The 23,426-nt window shown below is 28.3% G+C and overlaps 1 protein-coding gene across 1 annotated transcript in view; it reads left to right on the top strand.

The window, feature by feature from the left end:
* Positions 1-17,295, top strand: part of il15l (interleukin 15, like) — a 47,494-nt gene extending 30,199 nt beyond the window's left edge. Inside the window, exon 4 of the mRNA XM_061971976.1 lies at positions 16,970-17,295. Coding sequence (XP_061827960.1) covers positions 16,970-17,104 — 135 coding nt within the window. The 3' untranslated portion in view covers positions 17,105-17,295. The remainder of the gene's footprint in view (positions 1-16,969) is intronic.
* The last annotated feature ends 6,131 nt before the right edge of the window (positions 17,296-23,426 follow it).

The following is a 23,426-nucleotide window of genomic DNA, read 5'->3' as shown; positions in this document are numbered from 1 at the left end:
TTTAAAAATCTTGTATGAAAACTTTTTCTCACAATATTGCAAATTACTTTCTTTAAAAATTACTTTTTTCCACAATATATTTGACATTAATCATGTAAAATGGCATACTTTTTTTTTTAATCATCAAACTTTTCTCTTTAAATATTTTTTTCTTAAATTACTTCTAAACAATTCTTGTGAAATAACTTTTTTCTGACGATATTGCGTTTTTCTAAAAAAAAAATTTAAAAATTCTCACAATATTGTAACTTACTTTCTTAAAAAAATGACTTTTTTCCACAATATATTTGACATTAATCATGTAAAATGGCATACATTTTTCTTGAAAAATTTAAAACTTTTTTTCTTTAAATAGTTTTTTCTTAACTTATTTCTAAACAATTCTTGTGAAATAACTTTTTTCTCACGATATTGCGTTTTTGTAATAAAAAACTAAAATACCTTTTCATTATATATTTGACTTTAATCTTAAAAAAATACATAATTTTGTTTTTTAAAATTAAAACATTTTCTCAGAATATTCTTAAAAAATCTTGTATGAAAACTTTTTTCTCACACTATTGCAACTTACTTTCCTAAAAAAATGACTTTTTCCACAATATATTTGACATTAATCATGTAAAATGGCATACTTTTTTTTTTTAATCATCAAACTTTTTTCTTTAAATATTTTTTTCTTAAATTACTTCTAAACAATTCTTGTGAAATAACTTTTTTCTAACGATATTGTGTTTTTCTAAAAAAAAAAAAATTAAAAATTCTCACAATATTGCAACGTACTTTCTTAAAAAAATTACTTTTTTCCACAATATATTTGACGTTAATCATGTAAGTTGGCATGCATTTTTCTTGAAAAATGTAAAAAAAAAAATATTTAAATATTTTTTTCTTAACTTATTTCTAAACAATTCTTGTGAAAGAACTTTTTTCTCACGATAATGCGTTTTTCTAATTAAAAAAACTAAAATACCTTTTCATTATACAGTATATTTGACTTTAATCTTAAAAAAATACATAATTTTGGCTTTTAAAATTAAAACATTTTCTCAGAATATTCTTAAAAAATCTTGTATGAAAACTTTTTCTCACAATATTGCAACTTACTTTCTTAAAAAAGTACTTTTTTCCACAATATATTTGACATTAATCATGTAAAATGGCATACTTTTTTTTTTAAATATCAAACTTTTTTCTTTAAATATTTGTTTCTTAGATTACTTCTAAACAATTCTTGTGAAATAACTTTTTTCTAACAATATTGCGTTTTTCTAAAAAATAAATAAATAAAAAATAAAAAAATTCGCACAATATTGTAAAAATGACTTTTTTCCACAATATATTTGACATTAATCATGTAAAATGCCATACATTTTTCTTTAAAATTTAACATATTTTTCTTAGATTATTTCTAAACAATTCTTGTGAAATAACTTTTTTCTGACAATTTTGCGTTTAAAAAAAAAAACAAAAAAACTTTTCAGTATATATTTGACTTTAATCTTTAAAAAATACATAATTTGGGGTGTTAAAATTAAAACATTTTCTCAGAAAAATCTTGAATAGAAACTTTTCCTCACAATATTGCAACTTACTTTCTTAAAAAAATAACTTTTTTCCACAATATATTTGACATTAATCATGTACAATGGCATACTTTTTTTTTTAAATATCAAACTTTTTTCTTTAAATATTTTTTTCTTAAATAACTTCTAAACAATTCTTGTGAAATAACTTTTTTCTAACGATATTAGGTTTTTCTACAAAAAAAAAAAATTCTCACAATATTGCATCTTACTTTCTTAAAAAAATGAATTTTTTCCTCAATATATTTGACATTAATCATGTAAAATGGCATACGTTTTTCTTGAAAAATGTAAAACTTTTTTCTTTAAATAGTTTTTTCTTAACTTATTTCCAAACAATTCTTGTGAAATAACTTTTTTCTCACGATATTGCGTTTTTCTAATCAAAAAAACTAAAATACCTTTTCATTATATATTTGACTTTAATTTTTTTTTTAAATACATAATTTTGGTGTTTAAAATTAAAACATTTTCTCAGAATATTCTTTAAAAATCTTGTATGAAAACTTTTTCTCACAATATTGCAAATTACTTTCTTTAAAAATTACTTTTTTCCACAATATATTTGACATTAATCATGTAAAATGGCATACTTTTTTTTTTAATCATCAAACTTTTCTCTTTAAATATTTTTTTCTTAAATTACTTCTAAACAATTCTTGTGAAATAACTTTTTTCTAACGATATTGCGTTTTTCTAAAAAAAAAATTTTTAATTCTCACAATATTGCAACTTACTTTCTTAAAAAAATGACTTTTTTCCACATTATATTTGACATTAATCATGTAAAATGCCATACATTTTTCTTTAAAATGTAATATATTTTTCTTAGATTATTTCTAAACAATTCTTGTGAAATAACTTTTTTGACAATTTTGCGTTTAAAAAAAAACAAAAAAAAACTTTTCAGTATATATTTGACTTTAATCTTTAAAAAATACATAATTTTGGGTTTTAAAATTAAAACATTTTCTCAGAAAAATCTTGAATGAAAACTTTTTCTCACAATATTGCAACTTACTTTCTTAAAAAATGACTTTTTCCCACAATATATTTGACATTAATCATGTAAAATGCCATACATTTTTCTTTAAAATGTAATATATTTTCCTTAGATTATTTCTAAACAATTCTTGTGAAATAACTTTTTTCTGACAATTTTGCGTTTAAAAAAAAAACAAAAAAACCTTTTCAGTATATATTTGACTTTAATCTTTAAAAAAGACATAATTTTGGGTTTTAAAATTAAAACATTTTCTCAGAAAAATCTTGAATGAAAACTTTTCCTTACAATATTGCAACTTACCTTCTTAAAAAAAATGACTTTTTTCCGCAATAAATTTGACATTAATCATGTAAAATGGCATACTTTTTTTTTTTAAATATCAAATTGTTTTCTTTAAATATTTTTTCCTTATATTACTTCTAAACAATTCTTGTGAAATAAGTTTTTTCTAACGATATTGCGTTTTTCTAAAAAAAATAAAATAAAAAATTCTCACAATATTGCAACTTACTTTCTTAAAAAAATAACTTTCTTCCACAATATATTTGACATTAATCATGTAAAATGGCATACATTTTTCTTGAAAAAAATCTAACTTTTTTCTTTAAATATTGTTTTCTTAACTTATTTCTAAACAATTCTTGTGAAATAACTTTTATCTCACGATATTGCGTTTTTCTAATTAAAAAAACTAAAATACCTTTTCATTATATATTTGACTTTCATCTTTAAAAAATACATAATTTCGGCTTTTAAAATGAAAACATTTTTTCAGAATATTCTTCAAAAATCTTGTATGAAAACTTTTTCTCACAATATTGCAACTTACTTTCTTTTAAAAATGACTTTTTTCCATAATACATTTGACATTAATCATGTAAAATGCCATACATTTTTCTTTAAAATGTAATATATTTTTTTTAGATTATTTCTAAACAATTCTTGTGAAATAACTTTTTTGACAATTTTGCGTTTAAAAAAAAAAAAAAAAAACCTTTTCAGTATATATTTGACTTTAATCTTTAAAAAATACATAATTTTGGGTTTTAAAATTAAAACATTTTCTCAGAAAAATCTTGAATGAAAACTTTTCCTCACAATATTGCAACTTACTTTCTTAAAAAAATGACTTTTTTCCACAATATATTTGACATTAATCATGTACAATAGCATACCGGTACTTTTTTTTTTAATCATCAAACTTTTTTCTTTAAATATTTTTTTCTTAAATTACTTCCAAACAATTCTTGTGAAATAACTTTTTTTTAACAATATTGCGTTTTTCTAAAAAAAATTTTTTTTAAATTCTCACAATATTGCAACTTACTTTCTTAAAAAAATGAATTTTTTCCTCAATATATTTGACATTAATCATGTAAAATGGCATACGTTTTTCTTGAAAAATGTAAAACTTTTTTCTTTAAATAGTTTTTTCTTAACTTATTTCCAAACAATTCTTGTGAAATAACTTTTTTCTCACGATATTGCGTTTTTCTAATCAAAAAAACTAAAATACCTTTTCATTATATATTTGACTTTAATTTTTTTTTTAAATACATAATTTTGGTGTTTAAAATTAAAACATTTTCTCAGAATATTCTTTAAAAATCTTGTATGAAAACTTTTTCTCACAATATTGCAAATTACTTTCTTTAAAAATTACTTTTTTCCACAATATATTTGACATTAATCATGTAAAATGCCATACTTTTTTTTTTAATCATCAAACTTTTCTCTTTAAATATTTTTTTCTTAAATTACTTCTAAACAATTCTTGTGAAATAACTTTTTTCTAACGATATTGCGTTTTTCTAAAAAAAAAATTTTAAATTCTCACAATATTGCAACTTACTTTCTTAAAAAAATGAATTTTTTCCACATTATATTTGACATTAATCATGTAAAATGCCATACATTTTTCTTTAAAATGTAATATATTTTTCTTAGATTATTTCTAAACAATTCTTGTGAAATAACTTTTTTGACAATTTTGCGTTTAAAAAAAAACAAAAAAAAACTTTTCAGTATATATTTGACTTTAATCTTTAAAAAATACATAATTTTGGGTTTTAAAATTAAAACATTTTCTCAGAAAAATCTTGAATGAAAACTTTTTCTCACAATATTGCAACTTACTTTCTTAAAAAATGACTTTTTCCCACAATATATTTGACATTAATCATGTAAAATGCCATACATTTTTCTTTAAAATGTAATATATTTTCCTTAGATTATTTCTAAACAATTCTTGTGAAATAACTTTTTTCTGACAATTTTGCGTTTAAAAAAAAAACAAAAAAACCTTTTCAGTATATATTTGACTTTAATCTTTAAAAAAGACATAATTTTGGGTTTTAAAATTAAAACATTTTCTCAGAAAAATCTTGAATGAAAACTTTTCCTTACAATATTGCAACTTACCTTCTTAAAAAAAATGACTTTTTTCCGCAATAAATTTGACATTAATCATGTAAAATGGCATACTTTTTTTTTTTAAATATCAAATTGTTTTCTTTAAATATTTTTTCCTTATATTACTTCTAAACAATTCTTGTGAAATAAGTTTTTTCTAACGATATTGCGTTTTTCTAAAAAAAAAAAAATAAAAAATTCTCACAATATTGCAACTTACTTTCTTAAAAAAATAACTTTCTTCCACAATATATTTGACATTAATCATGTAAAATGGCATACATTTTTCTTGAAAAAAATCTAACTTTTTTCTTTAAATATTGTTTTCTTAACTTATTTCTAAACAATTCTTGTGAAATAACTTTTATCTCACGATATTGCGTTTTTCTAATTAAAAAAACTAAAATACCTTTTCATTATATATTTGACTTTAATCTTTAAACAATACATTATTTTGGCTTTTAAAATTAAAACATTTTCTCAGAATATTCTTAAAAAATCTTGTATGAAATCTTTTTCTCATAATATTGCAACTTACTTTCTTAAAAAATTACTTTTTTCAACAATATATTTGACATTAATCATGTAAAATGCCATACATTTTTCTTTCAAATGTAATATATTTTTCTTAGATTATTTCTAAACAATTCTTGTGAAATAACTTTTTTCTGACAATTTTGCGTTTAAGAAAAAACAACAAAAAAACTTTTCAGTATATATTTGACTTTAATCTTTAAAAAATACATAATTTTGGGTTTTAAAATTAAAACATTTTCTCAGAAAAATCTTGAATGAAAACTTTTCCTCACAATATTGCAACTTACTTTCTTAAAAGAATGACTTTTTTCCACAATATATTTGACATTAACCATGTACAATGGCATACTTTTTTTTTTTAAATATCAAACTTTTTTCTTTAAATATTTTTTTCTTAAATTACTTCTAAACAATTCTTGTGAAATAACTTTTTTCTAACGATATTGCGTTTTTCTAAAAAAAAAAAAAAAAAAAAAAAAAAAATTCTCACAATATTGCAACTTACTTTCTTAAAAAATAACTTTCTTCTACAATATATTTGACATTAATCATGTAAAATGGCATACATTTTTCTTGAAAAAATTCTAACTTTTTTCTTTAAATATTTTTTTTCTTAACTTATTTCTAAACAATTCTTGTGAAATAACTTTTTTCTCACGGTATTGCGTTTTTCTAATAAAAAAACTAAAATACCTTTTCATTATATATTTGACTTTAATCTTTAAAAAATACATAATTTTGGCTTTTAAAATTAAAACATTTTCTCAGAATATTCTTAAAAAATGTTGTATGAAAACTTTTTCTCACAATATTGCAACTTACTTTCTTAAAAAATGACTTTTTCCCACAATATATTTGACATTAATCATGTAAAATGCCATACATTTTTCTTTAAAATGTAATATATTTTCCTTAGATTATTTCTAAACAATTCTTGTGAAATAACTTTTTTCTGACAATTTTGCGTTTAAAAAAAAAACAAAAAAACCTTTTCAGTATATATTTGACTTTAATCTTTAAAAAAGACATAATTTTGGGTTTTAAAATTAAAACATTTTCTCAGAAAAATCTTGAATGAAAACTTTTCCTCACAATATTGCAACTTACCTTCTTAAAAAAATGACTTTTTTCCGCAATAAATTTGACATTAATCATGTAAAATGGCATACTTTTTTTTTTTAAATATCAAATTGTTTTCTTTAAATATGTTTTCCTTATATTACTTCTAAACAATTCTTGTGAAATAAGTTTTTTCTAACGATATTGCGTTTTTCTAAAAAAAAAAAAAAAAAAAAAATTCTCACAATATTGCAACTTACTTTCTTAAAAAAAATAACTTTCTTCCACAATATATTTGACATTAATCATGTAAAATGGCATACATTTTTCTTGAAAAAAATCTAACTTTTTTCTTTAAATATTGTTTTCTTAACTTATTTCTAAACAATTCTTGTGAAATAACTTTTATCTCACGATATTGCGTTTTTCTAATTAAAAAAACTAAAATACCTTTTCATTATATATTTGACTTTCATCTTTAAAAAATACATAATTTCGACTTTTAAAATGAAAACATTTTTTCAGAATATTCTTCAAAAATCTTGTATGAAAACTTTTTCTCACAATATTGCAACTTACTTTCTTTTAAAAATGACTTTTTTCCACAATACATTTGACATTAATCATGTAAAATGCCATACATTTTTCTTTAAAATGTAATATATTTTTCTTAGATTATTTCTAAACAATTCTTGTGAAATAACTTTTTTGACAATTTTGCGTTTAAAAAAAAACAAAAAAAAACTTTTCAGTATATATTTGACTTTAATCTTTAAAAAATACATAATTTTGGGTTTTAAAATTAAAACATTTTCTCAGAAAAATCTTGAATGAAAACTTTTCCTCACAATATTGCGTTTTTCTAAAAAAAAAAATTTAAAAATTCTCACAATATTGCAACTTACTTTCTTAAAAAAATGAATTTTTTCCTCAATATATTTGACATTAATCATGTAAAATGGCATACGTTTTTCTTGAAAAATGTAAAACTTTTTTCTTTAAATAGTTTTTTCTTAACTTATTTCCAAACAATTCTTGTGAAATAACTTTTTTCTCACGATATTGCGTTTTTCTAATCAAAAAAACTAAAATACCTTTTCATTATATATTTGACTTTAATTTTTTTTTTAAATACATAATTTTGGTGTTTAAAATTAAAACATTTTCTCAGAATATTCTTTAAAAATCTTGTATGAAAACTTTTTCTCACAATATTGCAAATTACTTTCTTAAAAAATTACTTTTTTCCACAATATATTTGACATTAATCATGTAAAATGGCATACTTTTTTTTTTAATCATCAAACTTTTCTCTTTAAATATTTTTTTCTTAAATTACTTCTAAACAATTCTTGTGAAATAACTTTTTTCTAACGATATTGTGTTTTTCTAAAAAAAAAATGTTAAATTCTCACAATATTGCAACTTACTTTCTTAAAAAAATGAATTTTTTCCACAATATATTTGACATTAATCATGTAAAATGGCATACTTTTTTTTTTAATCATCAAACTTTTCTCTTTAAATATTTTTTTCTTAAATTACTTCTAAACAATTCTTGTGAAATAACTTTTTTCTAACGATATTGCGTTTTTCTAAAAAAAAAATTTTAAATTCTCACAATATTGCAACTTACTTTCTTAAAAAAATGAATTTTTTCCACATTATATTTGACGTTAATATGTAAAATGGCATACATTTTTCTTGAAAAATTTAAAACTTTTTTCTTTAAATAGATTTTTCTTAACTTATTTCCAAACAATTCTTGTGAAATAACTTTTTTCTCACGATATTGCGTTTTTCTAATTAAAAAACTAAAATACCTTTTCATTATATATTTGACTTTAATCTTAAAAAATACATAATTTTGGTGTTTAAAATTAAACATTTTCTCAGAATATTCTTAAAAAATCTTGTATGAAAACTTTTTTCTCACAATATTGCAACTTACTTTCTTAAAAAAAGTACTTTTTCCCACAATATATTCGACATTAATCATGTAAAATGGCATACTTTGTTTTTAGTTATAAAACTTTTTTCTTTAAATATTTTTTTCTTAAATTACTTCTAAACAATTCTTGTGAAATAACTTTTTTTTAACAATATTGCGTTTTTCTAAAAAAAATAAAAAATAAAAATTCTCACAATATCGCAACTTACTTTCTTTTAAAAATGACTTATTTCCACAATATATTTGACATTAATCATGTAAAATGCCATACTTTTTTTTTTAATGTAATATATTTTTCTTAGATTATTTCTAAACAATTCTTGTGAAATAACTTTTTTCTGACAATTTTGCGTTTTAAAAATAAAAATAAATACCTTTTCAGTATATATTTGACTTTAATCTTTAAAAAATACATAATTTTGGGTTTTAAAATTAAAACATTTTCTCAGAAAAATCTTGAATGAAAACTTCCTCACAATATTGCAACTTACTTTCTTAAAAAATGACTTTTTTCCACAATATATTTGACATTAATCATCTAAAATGGCATACTTTTTTTTTTTAATTATCAAACTTTTTTCTTTAAATATTTTTTTCTTAAATTACTTCTAAACAATTCTTGTGAAATAACTTTTTTCTAACGATATTGTGTTTTTCTAAAAAAATATTGCAACTTACTTTCTTAAAAAAATGACTTTTTTCCACAATATATTTGACGTTAATCATGTAAAATGGCATGCATTTTTCTTGAAAAATGTAAAAAAAAAATCTTTGAATATTTTTTTCTTAACTTATTTCTAAACAATTCTTGTGAAATAACTTTTTTCTCACGATATTGCGTTTTTCTAATTAAAAAAACTAAAATACCTTTTCATTATACAGTATATTTGACTTTAATCTTAAAAAAATACATAATTTTGGCTTTTAAAATTAAAACATTTTCTCAGAATATTCTTAAAAAATCTTGTATGAAAACTTTTTTCTCACAATATTGCAACTTACTTTCCTAAAAAAATGACTTTTTTCCACAATATATTCGACATTAATCATGTAAAATGGCATACTTTTTTTTTTTCAATTATCAAACTTTTTTCTTTAAATATTATTTTCTTAAATTACTTCTAAACAATTCTTGTGAAATAACTTTTTTCTAACGATATTGTGTTTTTCTAAAAGAAAATTGTTTTAAATTCTCACAATATTGCAACTTACTTTCTTTAAAAAAAATACTTTTTTCCACAATATATTTGACGTTAATCATGTAAAATGGCATGCATTTTTCTTGAAAAATGTAAAAAAAATTCTTTAAATATTTTTTTTCTTAACTTATTTCTAAACAATTCTTGTGAAATAACTTTTTTCTCACGATATTGTGTTTTTCTAATTAAAAAAACTAAAATACCTTTTTATTATACAGTATATTTGACTTTAATCTTAAAAAAATACATAATTTTGGCTTTTAAAATTAAAACATTTTCTCAGAATATTCTTAAAAAATCTTGTATGAAAACTTTTTCTCACAATATTGCAACTTACTTTCTTTTAAAAATGACTTTTTTCCACAATATATTTGACATTAATCATGTAAAATGCCATACATTTTTCTTTAAAATTGTATATATTTTTCTTAGATTATTTCTAAACAATTCTTGTGAAATAACTTTTTTCTGACAATTTTGCGTTTTAATAATAAAAATAAATACCTTTTCAGTATATATTTGACTTTAATCTTTAAAAAAATACATAATTTTGGGTTTTAAAATTAAAACATTTTCTCAGAAAAATCTTGAATGAAAACTTTTCCTCACAATATTGCAACTTACTTTCTTAAAAAAATAACTTTTTTCCACAATATATTTGACATTAATCATGTACAATGGCATACTTTTTTTTAAATATCAAACTTTTTTCTTTAAATATTTTTTTCTTAAATTACTTCTAAACAATTCTTGTGAAATAACTTTTTTCTAACGATATTGCGTTTTTCTACAAAAAAAAACATTCTCACAATATTGCATCTTACTTTCTTAAAAAAATTACTTTTTTTCCACAATATATTTGACATTAATCATGTAAAATGGCATACATTTTTCTTGAAAAAGTTTAAAACTTTTTTCTTTAAATATTTTTTTCTTAACTTATTTCTAAACAATTCTTGTGAAATAACTTTTTTCTCACAATATTGCGTTTTTCTAATTAAAAAAACTAAAATACCTTTTCATTATATATTTGACTTTAATCTTAAAAAATACATAATTTCGGCTTTTAAAATTAAAACATTTTTTCAGAATATTCTTCAAAAATCTTGTATGAAAACTTTTTCTCACAATATTGCGACTTACTTTCTTAAAAAATTACTTTTTTCCACAATATATTTGACATTAATCATGTAAAATGGCATACTTTTTTTTTTAAATATCAAACTTTTTTCTTTAAATATTTGTTTCTTAAATTACTTCCAAACAATTCTTGTGAAATAACTTTTTTCTAACGATATTGCGTTTTTCTAAAAATAAAAATAAAAAAAATTCTTACAATATTGCAACTTACTTTCTTAAAAAAAATGACTTTTTTCCACAATATATTTGACATTGGTCATGTAAAATGGCATACTTTTTTTTTTTTTAAATATAAAAATTTTTTCTTTAAATATTTTTTCTTAAATTACTTCTAAACAATTCTTGTGGAATGAGTTTTTTTCTAACGATATTACGTTTTTCTAAAAAAAATTTAATAAAAAATTCTCACAATATTGCAACTTACTTTCTTTAAAAAAATACTTTTTTCCACAATATATTTGACATTAATCATGTAAAATGGCATACATTTTTCTTGAAAAATGTAAAACTTTTTTCTTTAAATAGTTTTTTCTTAACTTATTTCTAAACAATTCTTGTGAAATAACTTTTTTCTCACGATATTGCGTTTTTGTAATAGAAAATACTAAAATACCTTTTCATTATATATTTGACTTTAATCTTAAAAAAATACATAATTTTGTTTTTAAAATTAAAACATTTTCTCAGAATATTCTTAAAAAATCTTGTATGAAAACTTTTTCTCACAATATTGCAATTTACTTTCTTTAAAAAATTAATTTTTTCCACAATATATTCGACATTATTCATGTAAAATGGCATACCTTTTTTTTTTAATTATCAAACTTTTTTCTTTAAATATTTTTTTCTTAAATTACTTCTAAACAATTCTTGTGAAATAACTTTTTTCTAACGATATTGCGTTTTTCTACAAAAAAAAACATTCTCACAATATTGCATCTTACTTTCTTAAAAAAATTACTTTTTTTCCACAATATATTTGACATTAATCATGTAAAATGGCATACATTTTTCTTGAAAAAGTTTAAAACTTTTTTCTTTAAATATTTTTTTCTTAACTTATTTCTAAACAATTCTTGTGAAATAACTTTTTTCTCACAATATTGCGTTTTTCTAATTAAAAAAACTAAAATACCTTTTCATTATATATTTGACTTTAATCTTAAAAAATACATAATTTCGGCTTTTAAAATTAAAACATTTTTTCAGAATATTCTTCAAAAATCTTGTATGAAAACTTTTTCTCACAATATTGCGACTTACTTTCTTAAAAAATTACTTTTTTCCACAATATATTTGACATTAATCATGTAAAATGGCATACTTTTTTTTTTAAATATCAAACTTTTTTCTTTAAATATTTGTTTCTTAAATTACTTCCAAACAATTCTTGTGAAATAACTTTTTTCTAACGATATTGCGTTTTTCTAAAAATAAAAATAAAAAAAATTCTTACAATATTGCAACTTACTTTCTTAAAAAAAATGACTTTTTTCCACAATATATTTGACATTGGTCATGTAAAATGGCATACTTTTTTTTTTTTTAAATATAAAAATTTTTTCTTTAAATATTTTTTCTTAAATTACTTCTAAACAATTCTTGTGGAATGAGTTTTTTTCTAACGATATTACGTTTTTCTAAAAAAAATTTAATAAAAAATTCTCACAATATTGCAACTTACTTTCTTTAAAAAAATACTTTTTTCCACAATATATTTGACATTAATCATGTAAAATGGCATACATTTTTCTTGAAAAATGTAAAACTTTTTTCTTTAAATAGTTTTTTCTTAACTTATTTCTAAACAATTCTTGTGAAATAACTTTTTTCTCACGATATTGCGTTTTTGTAATAGAAAATACTAAAATACCTTTTCATTATATATTTGACTTTAATCTTAAAAAAATACATAATTTTGTTTTTAAAATTAAAACATTTTCTCAGAATATTCTTAAAAAATCTTGTATGAAAACTTTTTCTCACAATATTGCAATTTACTTTCTTTAAAAAATTCATTTTTTCCACAATATATTCGACATTATTCATGTAAAATGGCATACCTTTTTTTTTTAATTATCAAACTTTTTTCTTTAAATATTTTTTTCTTAAATTACTTCTAAACAATTCTTGTGGAATAACTTTTTTCTAACGATATTGCGTTTTTCTAAAAAAAAAAATTTTTTAATTCTCACAATATTGCAACTTACTTTCTTAAAAAATGGCTTTTTTCCACAATATATTTGACATTAATCATGTAAAATGGCATACATTTTTCTTGAAAAATGTAAAACTTTTTTCTTTAAATAGTTTTTTCTTAACTTATTTCTAAACAATTCTTGTGAAATAACTTTTTTCTCACGATATTGCGTTTTTGTAATAGAAAATACTAAAATACCTTTTCATTATATATTTGACTTTAATCTTAAAAAAATACATAATTTTGTTTTTAAAATTAAAACATTTTCTCAGAATATTCTTTAAAAATCTTGTATGAAAACTTTTTCTCACAATATTGCAATTTACTTTCTTTAAAAAATTCATTTTTTCCACAATATATTCGACATTATTCATGTAAAATGGCATACCTTTTTTTTTTAATTATCAAACTTTTTTCTTTAAATATTTTTTTCTTAAATTACTTCTAAACAATTCTTGTGGAATAACTTTTTTCTAACGATATTGCGTTTTTCTAAAAAAAAATTTTTTTAAATTCTCACAATATTGCAACTTACTTTCTTAAAAAAATTAATTTTTTCCACAATATATTTGACGTTAATCATGTAAAATGGCATACATTTTTCTTGAAAAATTTAAAACTTTTTTCTTTAAATAGATTTTTCTTAACTTATTTCCAAACAATTCTTGTGAAATAACTTTTTTCTCACGATATTGCGTTTTTCTAATTAAAAAAACTAAAATACCTTTTCATTATATATTTGACTTTAATCTTAAAAAATACATAATTTTGGTGTTTAAAATTAAAACATTTTCTCAGAATATTCTTAAAAAATCTTGTATGAAAACTTTTTTCTCACAATATTGCAACTTACTTTCTTAAAAAATTCCTTCCCCTTCCAGCTGTCCTGGATGGACTGAAATTATTTTTTCCAATCATTTTGGAACTTGCAAGCGTACTTCTTCTTACTCGTCGTCGCCATGTCTCTCCTTCGTTCTTCTGCTTCGTCTCTGTTATGTTTTTGGACATTACTACTTGCCGTAGTTTTGAAGCAATGCATGATGGGAATCCGGATGTTGTGAGTCAGTGTATTAACGTGGCGGCTGGAATAAACACACGCTGAGAAATAGCTCCGTGCCTGCCTACTTTATGGGTTATAGATAAACCTTTGGATAACGGAGACGTATATAATAGTCTCCTTTTCAGGTGAGAGGACGCTAAAGGCAGTGCCTTTAAGACACGCCCCCAATATTGTTGTCCGGGTGGAAATCGGGAGAAATTCGGGAGAATGGTTGCCCCGGGAGACTTTCGGGAGGGGCACTGAAATTCGGGAGTCTCCCGGTAAAATCGGGAAGGTTGGCAAGTATGCCTTAACCCTTACCCTTATATGTTCCCCTAGGGCAGGGGTCGGCAACCCAAAATGTTGAAAGAGCCATATTGGACCAAAAATACAAAAACAAATCTGTCTGGAGCCGCAAACAATTAAAAGCCATATTACATACAGATAGTGTGTCATGAGATATAAATTGAATTAATATGACTTAAAGGAAACTAAATGAGCTCAAATATAGCTACAAATGAGGCATAATGATGCAATATGTACATATAGCTAGCCTAAATAGCATGTTAGCATCGATTAGCTCGCAGTCATGCACTGACCAAATATGTCTGATTAGCACTCCAACAAGTCAATAACATCAACAAAACTCACCTTTGTGGATTCATGCACAACGTTAAAAGTTTGGTGGACAACATGAGACAGAAAAAGAAGTGGCATAAAACACGTCCTAGAAAGTCGCAGAAAGATATACATGTAAACAAACTAAGGTGAGTTCAAGGACTGCCAAAATTAGTAGGACAAAACGGCGCTCGCCAAATACTCGAATCAGTGAAGCATGTTTAATATAAACCGTGTGCTTTATAACAATTAGGGAGGTTTGTGTCATGTTTGTCCTCCTACAGAAACCATATTAAAACAAAAAATTGATTTTTTTTCCCCTCAACTTTTTCCATTTTTCATACATTTTTGAAAAAGCTCCAAAGAGCCACTAGGGCGGCGCTAAAGAGCCACATGCGGCTTCTAGAGCCGCGGGTTGCCGACCCCTGCCCTAGTGTCCAATTAACTCTAAATTAAGTCTTTGTTACTTAATAACATACTTGCCAACCTTGAGACCTCCGATTTCGGGAGGTGGGGGGTGGGGGCGTGGTCGGGGGTGGGGCAGGGCGTGGTTGAGGGCGTGGTTAAGAGGGGAGGAGTATATTGACAGCTAGAATTCACCAAGTCAAGTATTTCATACATATATATATATATATATATATATATATATATATATATATATATATATATATATATATATATATATATATATATATATATATATATGTATGTGTGGGGAAAAAAATCACAAGACTATTTCATCTCTACAGGCCTGTTTCATGAGGGGGGGTTCCCTCAATCATCAGGAGATTTTAATGGGAGCATTCACATACCATGGTTTATATAGGGCACAGAGTGGGTGGGTACAGGCTGGCGTAGGGGCGTGGTGATTGGCTCATGTGTTACCTAGGAGGTGTTTCTGTCTGTGGCGGCATGCTGTTACAATTTCGCTGCGCTTGTTGAGGGATGACAGGTCTGGACGGTAAATAATAAACAGTTTCTCTGATTGGCTCATGTGTTACCTAGGAGGTGTTTCCGTCTGTGGCGGCATGCGCCAGCCTGTACCCACCCACTCTGTGCCCAATATAAACCATGGTATGTGAATGCTCCCATTAAAATCTCCTGATGATTGAGGGAACCCCCCCTCATGAAACAGGCCTGTAGAGATGAAATAGTCTTGTGATTTTTTTTCCCACACATACATATATTGCGCTCTACTACGGTATCGAGCACTATTTTTTGGATAACCTTATTAAGACATATATATATATATATATATGTGTATATACATATATATATGTGTATATATATATATATATATATATATATACACATATATATGTGTATATATATATATATATACACACATATATATATATATATATATATATATATATATATATATATATATATATATATATATATATATGTGTGTGTGTGTATATATATATATATATGTGTGTGTGTGTATATATATATATATATATATGTGTGTGTATATATATATATATATATATATATATATATGTGTGTGTATATATATATATATATATATGTGTGTGTATATATATATATATATATATATATATATATATGTGTGTGTGTGTATATATATATATATATATATATATATATTTAAAATTAATTATTTCAAATATGTTTATTTTAATGTATAATTCTAATGCCTGGATGTAATAAGGAGTCAGAAAAAATACAAATAAAAATACAATTAATTTTGATGTTTTTAGCAAAATATAGTAAAAATTTATTTTTTTATTTTTTTATTTTTTATTAATAAATATATTTATTTGTAGGTAAGATAAACATAATAATACAATTTATCTCTAGTCTGGATGATTTATTTCTTGCCACCCAGTTGTCCTCCCGTCTGAAAAAAGGCTGTCCTCACTCAGGTCCGCATGGACCTCCGGCTGAAAATCGGGAGATTTTCGGGAGAATATTTGTCCCGGGAGGTTTTCGGGAGAGGCGCTGAATTTCGGGAGTCTCCCGGAAAATTCGGGAGGGTTGGCAAGTATGATAGCAACTAATTAATAGTGACTATCTTCCCCATACTAAAGTGCTACCAAGCCAATAATAAAACGTTTTGGTGGCGCCCTTGAAAAGTATCGAAATACATTTTCGTTCCCGGTACCACAATATTGGTATCGGGACAACCCTAGTCCGGAATCTACAGTAGCGTATTTAGTTCTCTATAATGTGACCCTAATCTATCATGATGTGTGCAGTCCCCACAGCGCGAGCCTGACTTTTGCCAGTGTGAGCGCCACGAAGAGAGGAACGCCGAAGAGTTCCTCTTGCAGCTCTCTGAAACGCTAAAGGGGATCAGCAGTGCAACGCCGATGAAGACTCGCCAATGCTGACCGCCAGGCAGAAAGCGGACTGAGTCTGCAAAAGTCTTAATTTATGATATTCCATGAGACCATTTTCTCTCACGCACAGCAGGATGTGAAAGTTGAGGACATGTTCTAGCACATGGAGCTTATTGCTGATCGGCTTCAAAAGACCGCATTCCTCTGCGGTGATGTAAGATTTAGAATCAATGAAGAAGTCATTGCAGGATCCCGGCTTGAAAAAAGCGGTCTCTTTGACTGATGCTTCACAATCTTCATTCACCTTCCCAGGGTTTGCCCCACACACACGGCGCCAACGCAAAATGAAAGCTGCCACACCTAAAAATGAGGGTATTTTACACATGTTATACAGGTAAAAGCCAGTAAATTAGAATATTTTGAAAAACTTGATTTATTTCAGTAATTGCATTCAAAAGGTGTAACTTGTACATTATATTTATTCATTGCACACAGACTGATGCAATGCTCAGGAAACAGAGTGGACCGACACCAGCAGATGACATGGCACCCCAAACCATCACCCAACCATGCAAATTTTGCATTTCCTTTGGAAATCGAGGTCCCAGAGTCTGGAGGAAGACAGGAGAGGCACAGGATCCACGTTGCCTGAAGTCTAGTGTAAAGTTTCCACCATCAGTGATGGTTTGGGGTGCCATGTCATCTGCTGGTGTCGGTCCACTCTGTTTCCTGAGATCCAGGGTCAACGCAGCCGTCTACCAGCAAGTTTTAGAGCACTTCATGCTTCCTGCTGCTGACCTGCTCTATGGAGATGGAGATTTCAAGTTCCAACAGGACTTGGCGCCTGCACACAGCGCAAAATCTACCCGTGCCTGGTTTACGGACCATGGTATTTCTGTTCTAAATTGGCCCGCCAACTCCCCTGACCTTAGCCCCATAGAAAATCTGTGGGGTATTGTGAAAAGGAAGATGCAGAATGCCAGACCCAAAAACGCAGAAGAGTTGAAGGCCACTATCAGAGCAACCTGGGCTCTCATAACACCTGAGCAGTGCCAGAAACTCATCGACTCCATGCCACGCCGCATTCACGCAGTAATTGAGGCAAAAGGAGCTCCAACCAAGTATTGAGTATTGTACATGCTCATATTTTTCATTTTCATACTTTTCAGTTGGCCAACATTTCTAAAAATCCCTTTTTTGTATTAGCCTTAAGTAATATTCTAATTTTGTGACACACGGAATTTTGGATTTTCATTTGTTGCCACTTCAAATCATCAAAATTAAATGAAATAAACATTTGAATGCATCAGTCTGTGTGCAATGAATAAATATAATGTACAAGTTACACCTTTTGAATGCAATTACTGAAATAAATCAAGTTTTTCAAAATATTCTAATTTACTGGCTTTTACCTGTATATGTATATATATGCTTACATTTATATATGTATGTATGAATATATGTACATACATATATAAATACACATATGGCCATATATATACATTTATAAATACAAACCCCGTTTCCATATGAGTTGGGAAATTGTGTTAGATGTAAATATAAACGGAATACAATGATTTGCAAATCCTTTTCAACCCATATTCAATTGAATGCACTACAAAGACAACATATTTGATGTTCAAACTCATAAACTTTATTTTTTTGTGCAAATAATAATTAACTTAGAATTTCATGGCTGCAACACGTGCCAAAGTAGTTGGGAAAGGGCATGTTCACCACTGTGTTACATGGCCTTTCCTTTTAACAACCCTCAATAAACGATTGGGAACTGAGGAAACTAATTGTTGAAGCTTTGAAAGTGGAATTCTTTCCCCATTCTTGCTTGATGTACGGCTTAAGTTGTTCAACAGTCCGGGGGTCTCCGTTGTGCTATTTTAGGCTTCATAATGCACCACACATTTTCAATGGGAGACAGGTCTGGACTACAGGCAGGCCAGTCTAGTACCCGCACTCTTTTACTATGAAGCCATGTTGATGTAACAACGTGGCTTGGCATTGTCTTGCTGAAATAAGCAGGGGCGTCCATGGTAATGTTGCTTGGATGGCAACATATGTTGCTCCAAAACCTGTATGTACCTTTGGTGCCTTCACAGATGTGTAAGTTACCCATGTCTCGGACACTAATACACCCCCATACCATCACACATGCTGGCTTTTCAACTTTGCGCCTATAACAATCCGGATGGTTCTTTTCCTCTTTGGTCCGGAGGACACGACGTCCACAGTTTCCAAAAACAATTTGAAATGTGGACTCGTCAGACCACAGAACACTTTTCCACTTTGTATCAGTCCATCTTAGAAGAGCTCAGGCCCAGCGAAGCCGACGGCGTTTCTGGGTGTTGTTGATAAACGGTTTTCGCCTTGCATAGGAGAGCTTTAACTCGCACTTACAGATGTAGCGACCAACTGTAGTTACCGACAGTGGGTTTCTGAAGTGTTCCTGAGCCCATGTGGTGATATCCTTTACACACTGATGTCGCTTGTTGATGCAGTACAGCCTGAGGGATGGAAGGTCACGGGCTTAGCTGCTTACGTGCAGTGATTTCTTCAGATTCTCTGAACTTTTTGATGATATTACGGACCGTAGATGGTGAAATCCCTAAATTCCTTGCAATAGTTGGTTGAGAAAGGTTTTTCTTAAACTGTTCAACAATTTGCTCACGCATTTGTTGACAAAGTGGTGACCCTCGCCCCATCCTTGTTTGTGAATGACTGAGCATTTCATGGAATCTACTTTTATACCCAATCATGGCACCCACCTGTTCCCAATTTGCCTGTTCAACTGTGAGTGTTTGATGAGCATTCCTCAACTTTATCAGTATTTATTGCCACCTTTCCCCAACTTCTTTGTGACGTGTTCTAAAGTCAATGATTATTTGCAACAACAAAATATGTTTATCAGTTTGAACTTTAAATATGTTGTCTTTGTAGCATATTCAACTGAATATGGGTTGAAAAGGATTTGCAAATCATTGTATTCCGTTTATATTTACATCTAACACAATTTCCCAACTCATATGGAAACGGGGTTTGTATATACATATACACATATACAGGTAAAAGCCAGTAAATTAGAATATTTTGAAAAACTTGATTTATTTCAGTAATTGCATTCAAAAGGTGTAACTTGTACATTATATTTATTCATTGCACACAGACTGATGCATTCAAATGTTTATTTCATTTAATTTTGATGATTTGAAGTGGCAACAAATGAAAATCCAAAATTCCGTGTGTCACAAAATTAGAATATTGTGTAAGGCTAATACAAAAAAGGGATTTTTAGAAATGTTGGCCAACTGAAAAGTATGAAAATGAAAAATATGAGCATGTACAATACTCAATACTTGGTTGGAGCTCCTTTTGCCTCAATTACTGCGTTAATGCGGCGTGGCATGGAGTCGATGAGTTTCTGGCACTGCTCAGGTGTTATGAGAGCCCAGGTTGCTCTGATAGTGGCCTTCAACTCTTCTGCGTTTTTGGGTCTGGCATTCTGCATCTTCCTTTTCACAATACCCCACAGATTTTCTATGGGGCTAAGGTCAGGGGAGTTGGCGGGCCAATTTAGAACAGAAATACCATGGTCCGTAAACCAGGCACGGGTAGATTTTGCGCTGTGTGCAGGCGCCAAGTCCTGTTGGAACTTGAAATCTCCATCTCCATAGAGCAGGTCAGCAGCAGGAAGCATGAAGTGCTCTAAAACTTGCTGGTAGACGGCTGCGTTGACCCTGGATCTCAGGAAACAGAGTGGACCGACACCAGCAGATGACATGGCACCCCAAACCATCACTGATGGTGGAAACTTTACACTAGACTTCAGGCAACGTGGATCCTGTGCCTCTCCTGTCTTCCTCCAGACTCTGGGACCTCGATTTCCAAAGGAAATGCAAAATTTGCATGGTTGGGTGATGGTTTGGGGTGCCATGTCATCTGCTGGTGTCGGTCCACTCTGTTTCCTGAGATCCAGGGTCAACGCAGCCGTCTACCAGCAAGTTTTAGAGCACTTCATGCTTCCTGCTGCTGACCTGCTCTATGGAGATGGAGATTTCAAGTTCCAACAGGACTTGGCGCCTGCACACAGCGCAAAATCTACCCGTGCCTGGTTTACGGACCATGGTATTTCTGTTCTAAATTGGCCCGCCAACTCCCCTGACCATAGCCCCATAGAAAATCTGTGGGGTATTGTGAAAAGGAAGATGCAGAATGCCAGACCCAAAAACGCAGAAGAGTTGAAGGCCACTATCAGAGCAACCTGGGCTCTCATAACACCTGAGCAGTGCCAGAAACTCATCGACTCCATGCCACGCCGCATTAACGCCGTAATTGAGGCAAAAGGAGCTCCAACCAAGTATTGAGTATTGTACATGCTCATATTTTTCATTTTCATACTTTTCAGTTGGCCAACATTTCTAAAAATCCCGTTTTTGTATTAGCCTTAAGTAATATTCAAATTTTGTGACACACGGAATTTTGGATTTTCATTTGTTGCCACTTCAAATCATCAAAATTAAATGAAATAAACATTTGAATGCATCAGTCTGTGTGCAATGAATAAATATAATGTACAAGTTACACCTTTTGAATGCAATTACTGAAATAAATCAAGTTTTTCCAAATATTCTAATTTACTGGCTTTTACCTGTATACATATACACATACATATATATGTATGTACAGTCGTGGTCAAAAGTTTACATACACTTGTAAAGAACATCATGTCATGGCTGTCTTGAGTTTCCAATCATTTCTACAACTCTTATTTTTTTGTGATGTAGTGATTGGAGCACATACTTGTTGGTCACAAAAAACATTCATGAAGTTTGCTTCTTTTATGAATTTATTATGGGTCTACTGAAAATGTGAGGGTCAAAAGTATACATACAGCAATGTTAATATTTGCTTACATGTCCCTTGGCAAGTTTTACTGTAATAATGCACTTTTGGTAGCCATCCACAAGCTTCTAAGGATGGGCACCCCCGAAAATCTTTGATCAACCGTAAGCAAGACGTTTTAAAGTAAAGTAAAAAGTATTTTAAGACTAAGGTGAATTCATCCTGGATGAAAACCAACACTTGCCATCCAATCTGATGGAGCTTGATAGGTGCTGCAAAGAGGAATGGGCTGAACTGCCCAAAGATAGATGTGGCAACCTCCAAGCTTGTGGCATCGTATTGAAAAAGACTTGAGGCTGGAATTGCTGCCAAAGGTGCATCAACAAAGTATTGAGTAAAGGCTGTGAATATTTATGTACATGTGATTTTTTTATTTTTTTATAAATTTGTAAAATAAAATTTAAAAAAAATTGTCATTATGGGGTATTGTGTGTAGAATGTTGAGGACACAAATTGATTGATTCCATTCTGGAAAAAGGTTGTAACATACCAAAATGTGGAAAAAGTGAAGCGCTGTGAATAAGAATAATATAATATTCAAATCTCTAAAATATATTTACAAATACACGTTTATTTGTACAAATTCTCGATTTATTTGTATGTCACATTTTTATATCTCCATCCATCCATCCATCTTCTTCCGCTTATCCGAGGTCGGGTCGCGGGGGCAGCAGCCTAAGCAGGGAAGCCCAGACTTCCCTCTCCCCAGCCACTTCGTCCAGCTCTTCCTGTGGGACCCCGAGGCGTTCCCAGGCCAGCCAGGAGACATAGTCTTCCCAACGTGTCCTGGGTCTTCCCCGCGGCCTCCTACCGGTCGGACGTGCCCTAAACACCTCCCTAGGGAGGCGTTCGGGTGGCATCCTGACCAGATGCCCGAACCACCTCATCTGGCTCCTCTCCATGTGGAGGAGCAGCGGCTTTACTTTGAGCTCCCCCCAGATGGCAGAGCTTCTCACCCTATCTCTAAGGGAGAGCCCCGCCACCCGGCGGAGGAAACTCATTTCGGCCGCTTGTACCCGTGATCTTGTCCTTTCGGTCATAACCCAAAGCTCATGACCATAGGTGAGGATGGGAACGTAGATCGACCGGTAAATTGAGAGCTTTGCCTTCCGGCTCAGCTCCTTCTTCACCACAACGGATCGATACAGCGTCCGCATTACTGAAGACGCCGCACCGATCCGCCTGTCGATCTCACGATCCACTCTTCCCTCACTCGTGAACAAGACTCCGAGGTACTTGAACTCCTCCACTTGGGGCAAGATCTCCTCCCCAACCCGGAGATGGCACTCCACCCTTTTCCGGGCGAGAACCATGGACTCGGACTTGGAGGTGCTGATTCTCATCCCAGTCGCTTCACACTCGGCTGCGAACCGATCCAGTGAGAGCTGAAGATCCTGGCCATCAGGACCACATCATCTGCAAAAAGCAGAGACCTAATCCTGCAGCCACCAAACCAGAT

This window comes from Nerophis lumbriciformis, linkage group LG17 (assembly GCF_033978685.3).
Source record: "Nerophis lumbriciformis linkage group LG17, RoL_Nlum_v2.1, whole genome shotgun sequence".
NCBI lineage: Eukaryota > Metazoa > Chordata > Actinopteri > Syngnathiformes > Syngnathidae > Nerophis > Nerophis lumbriciformis.
Note: the sequence above shows the minus strand (reverse complement) of the source record. Positions and strands in the feature narration are given on the sequence as shown.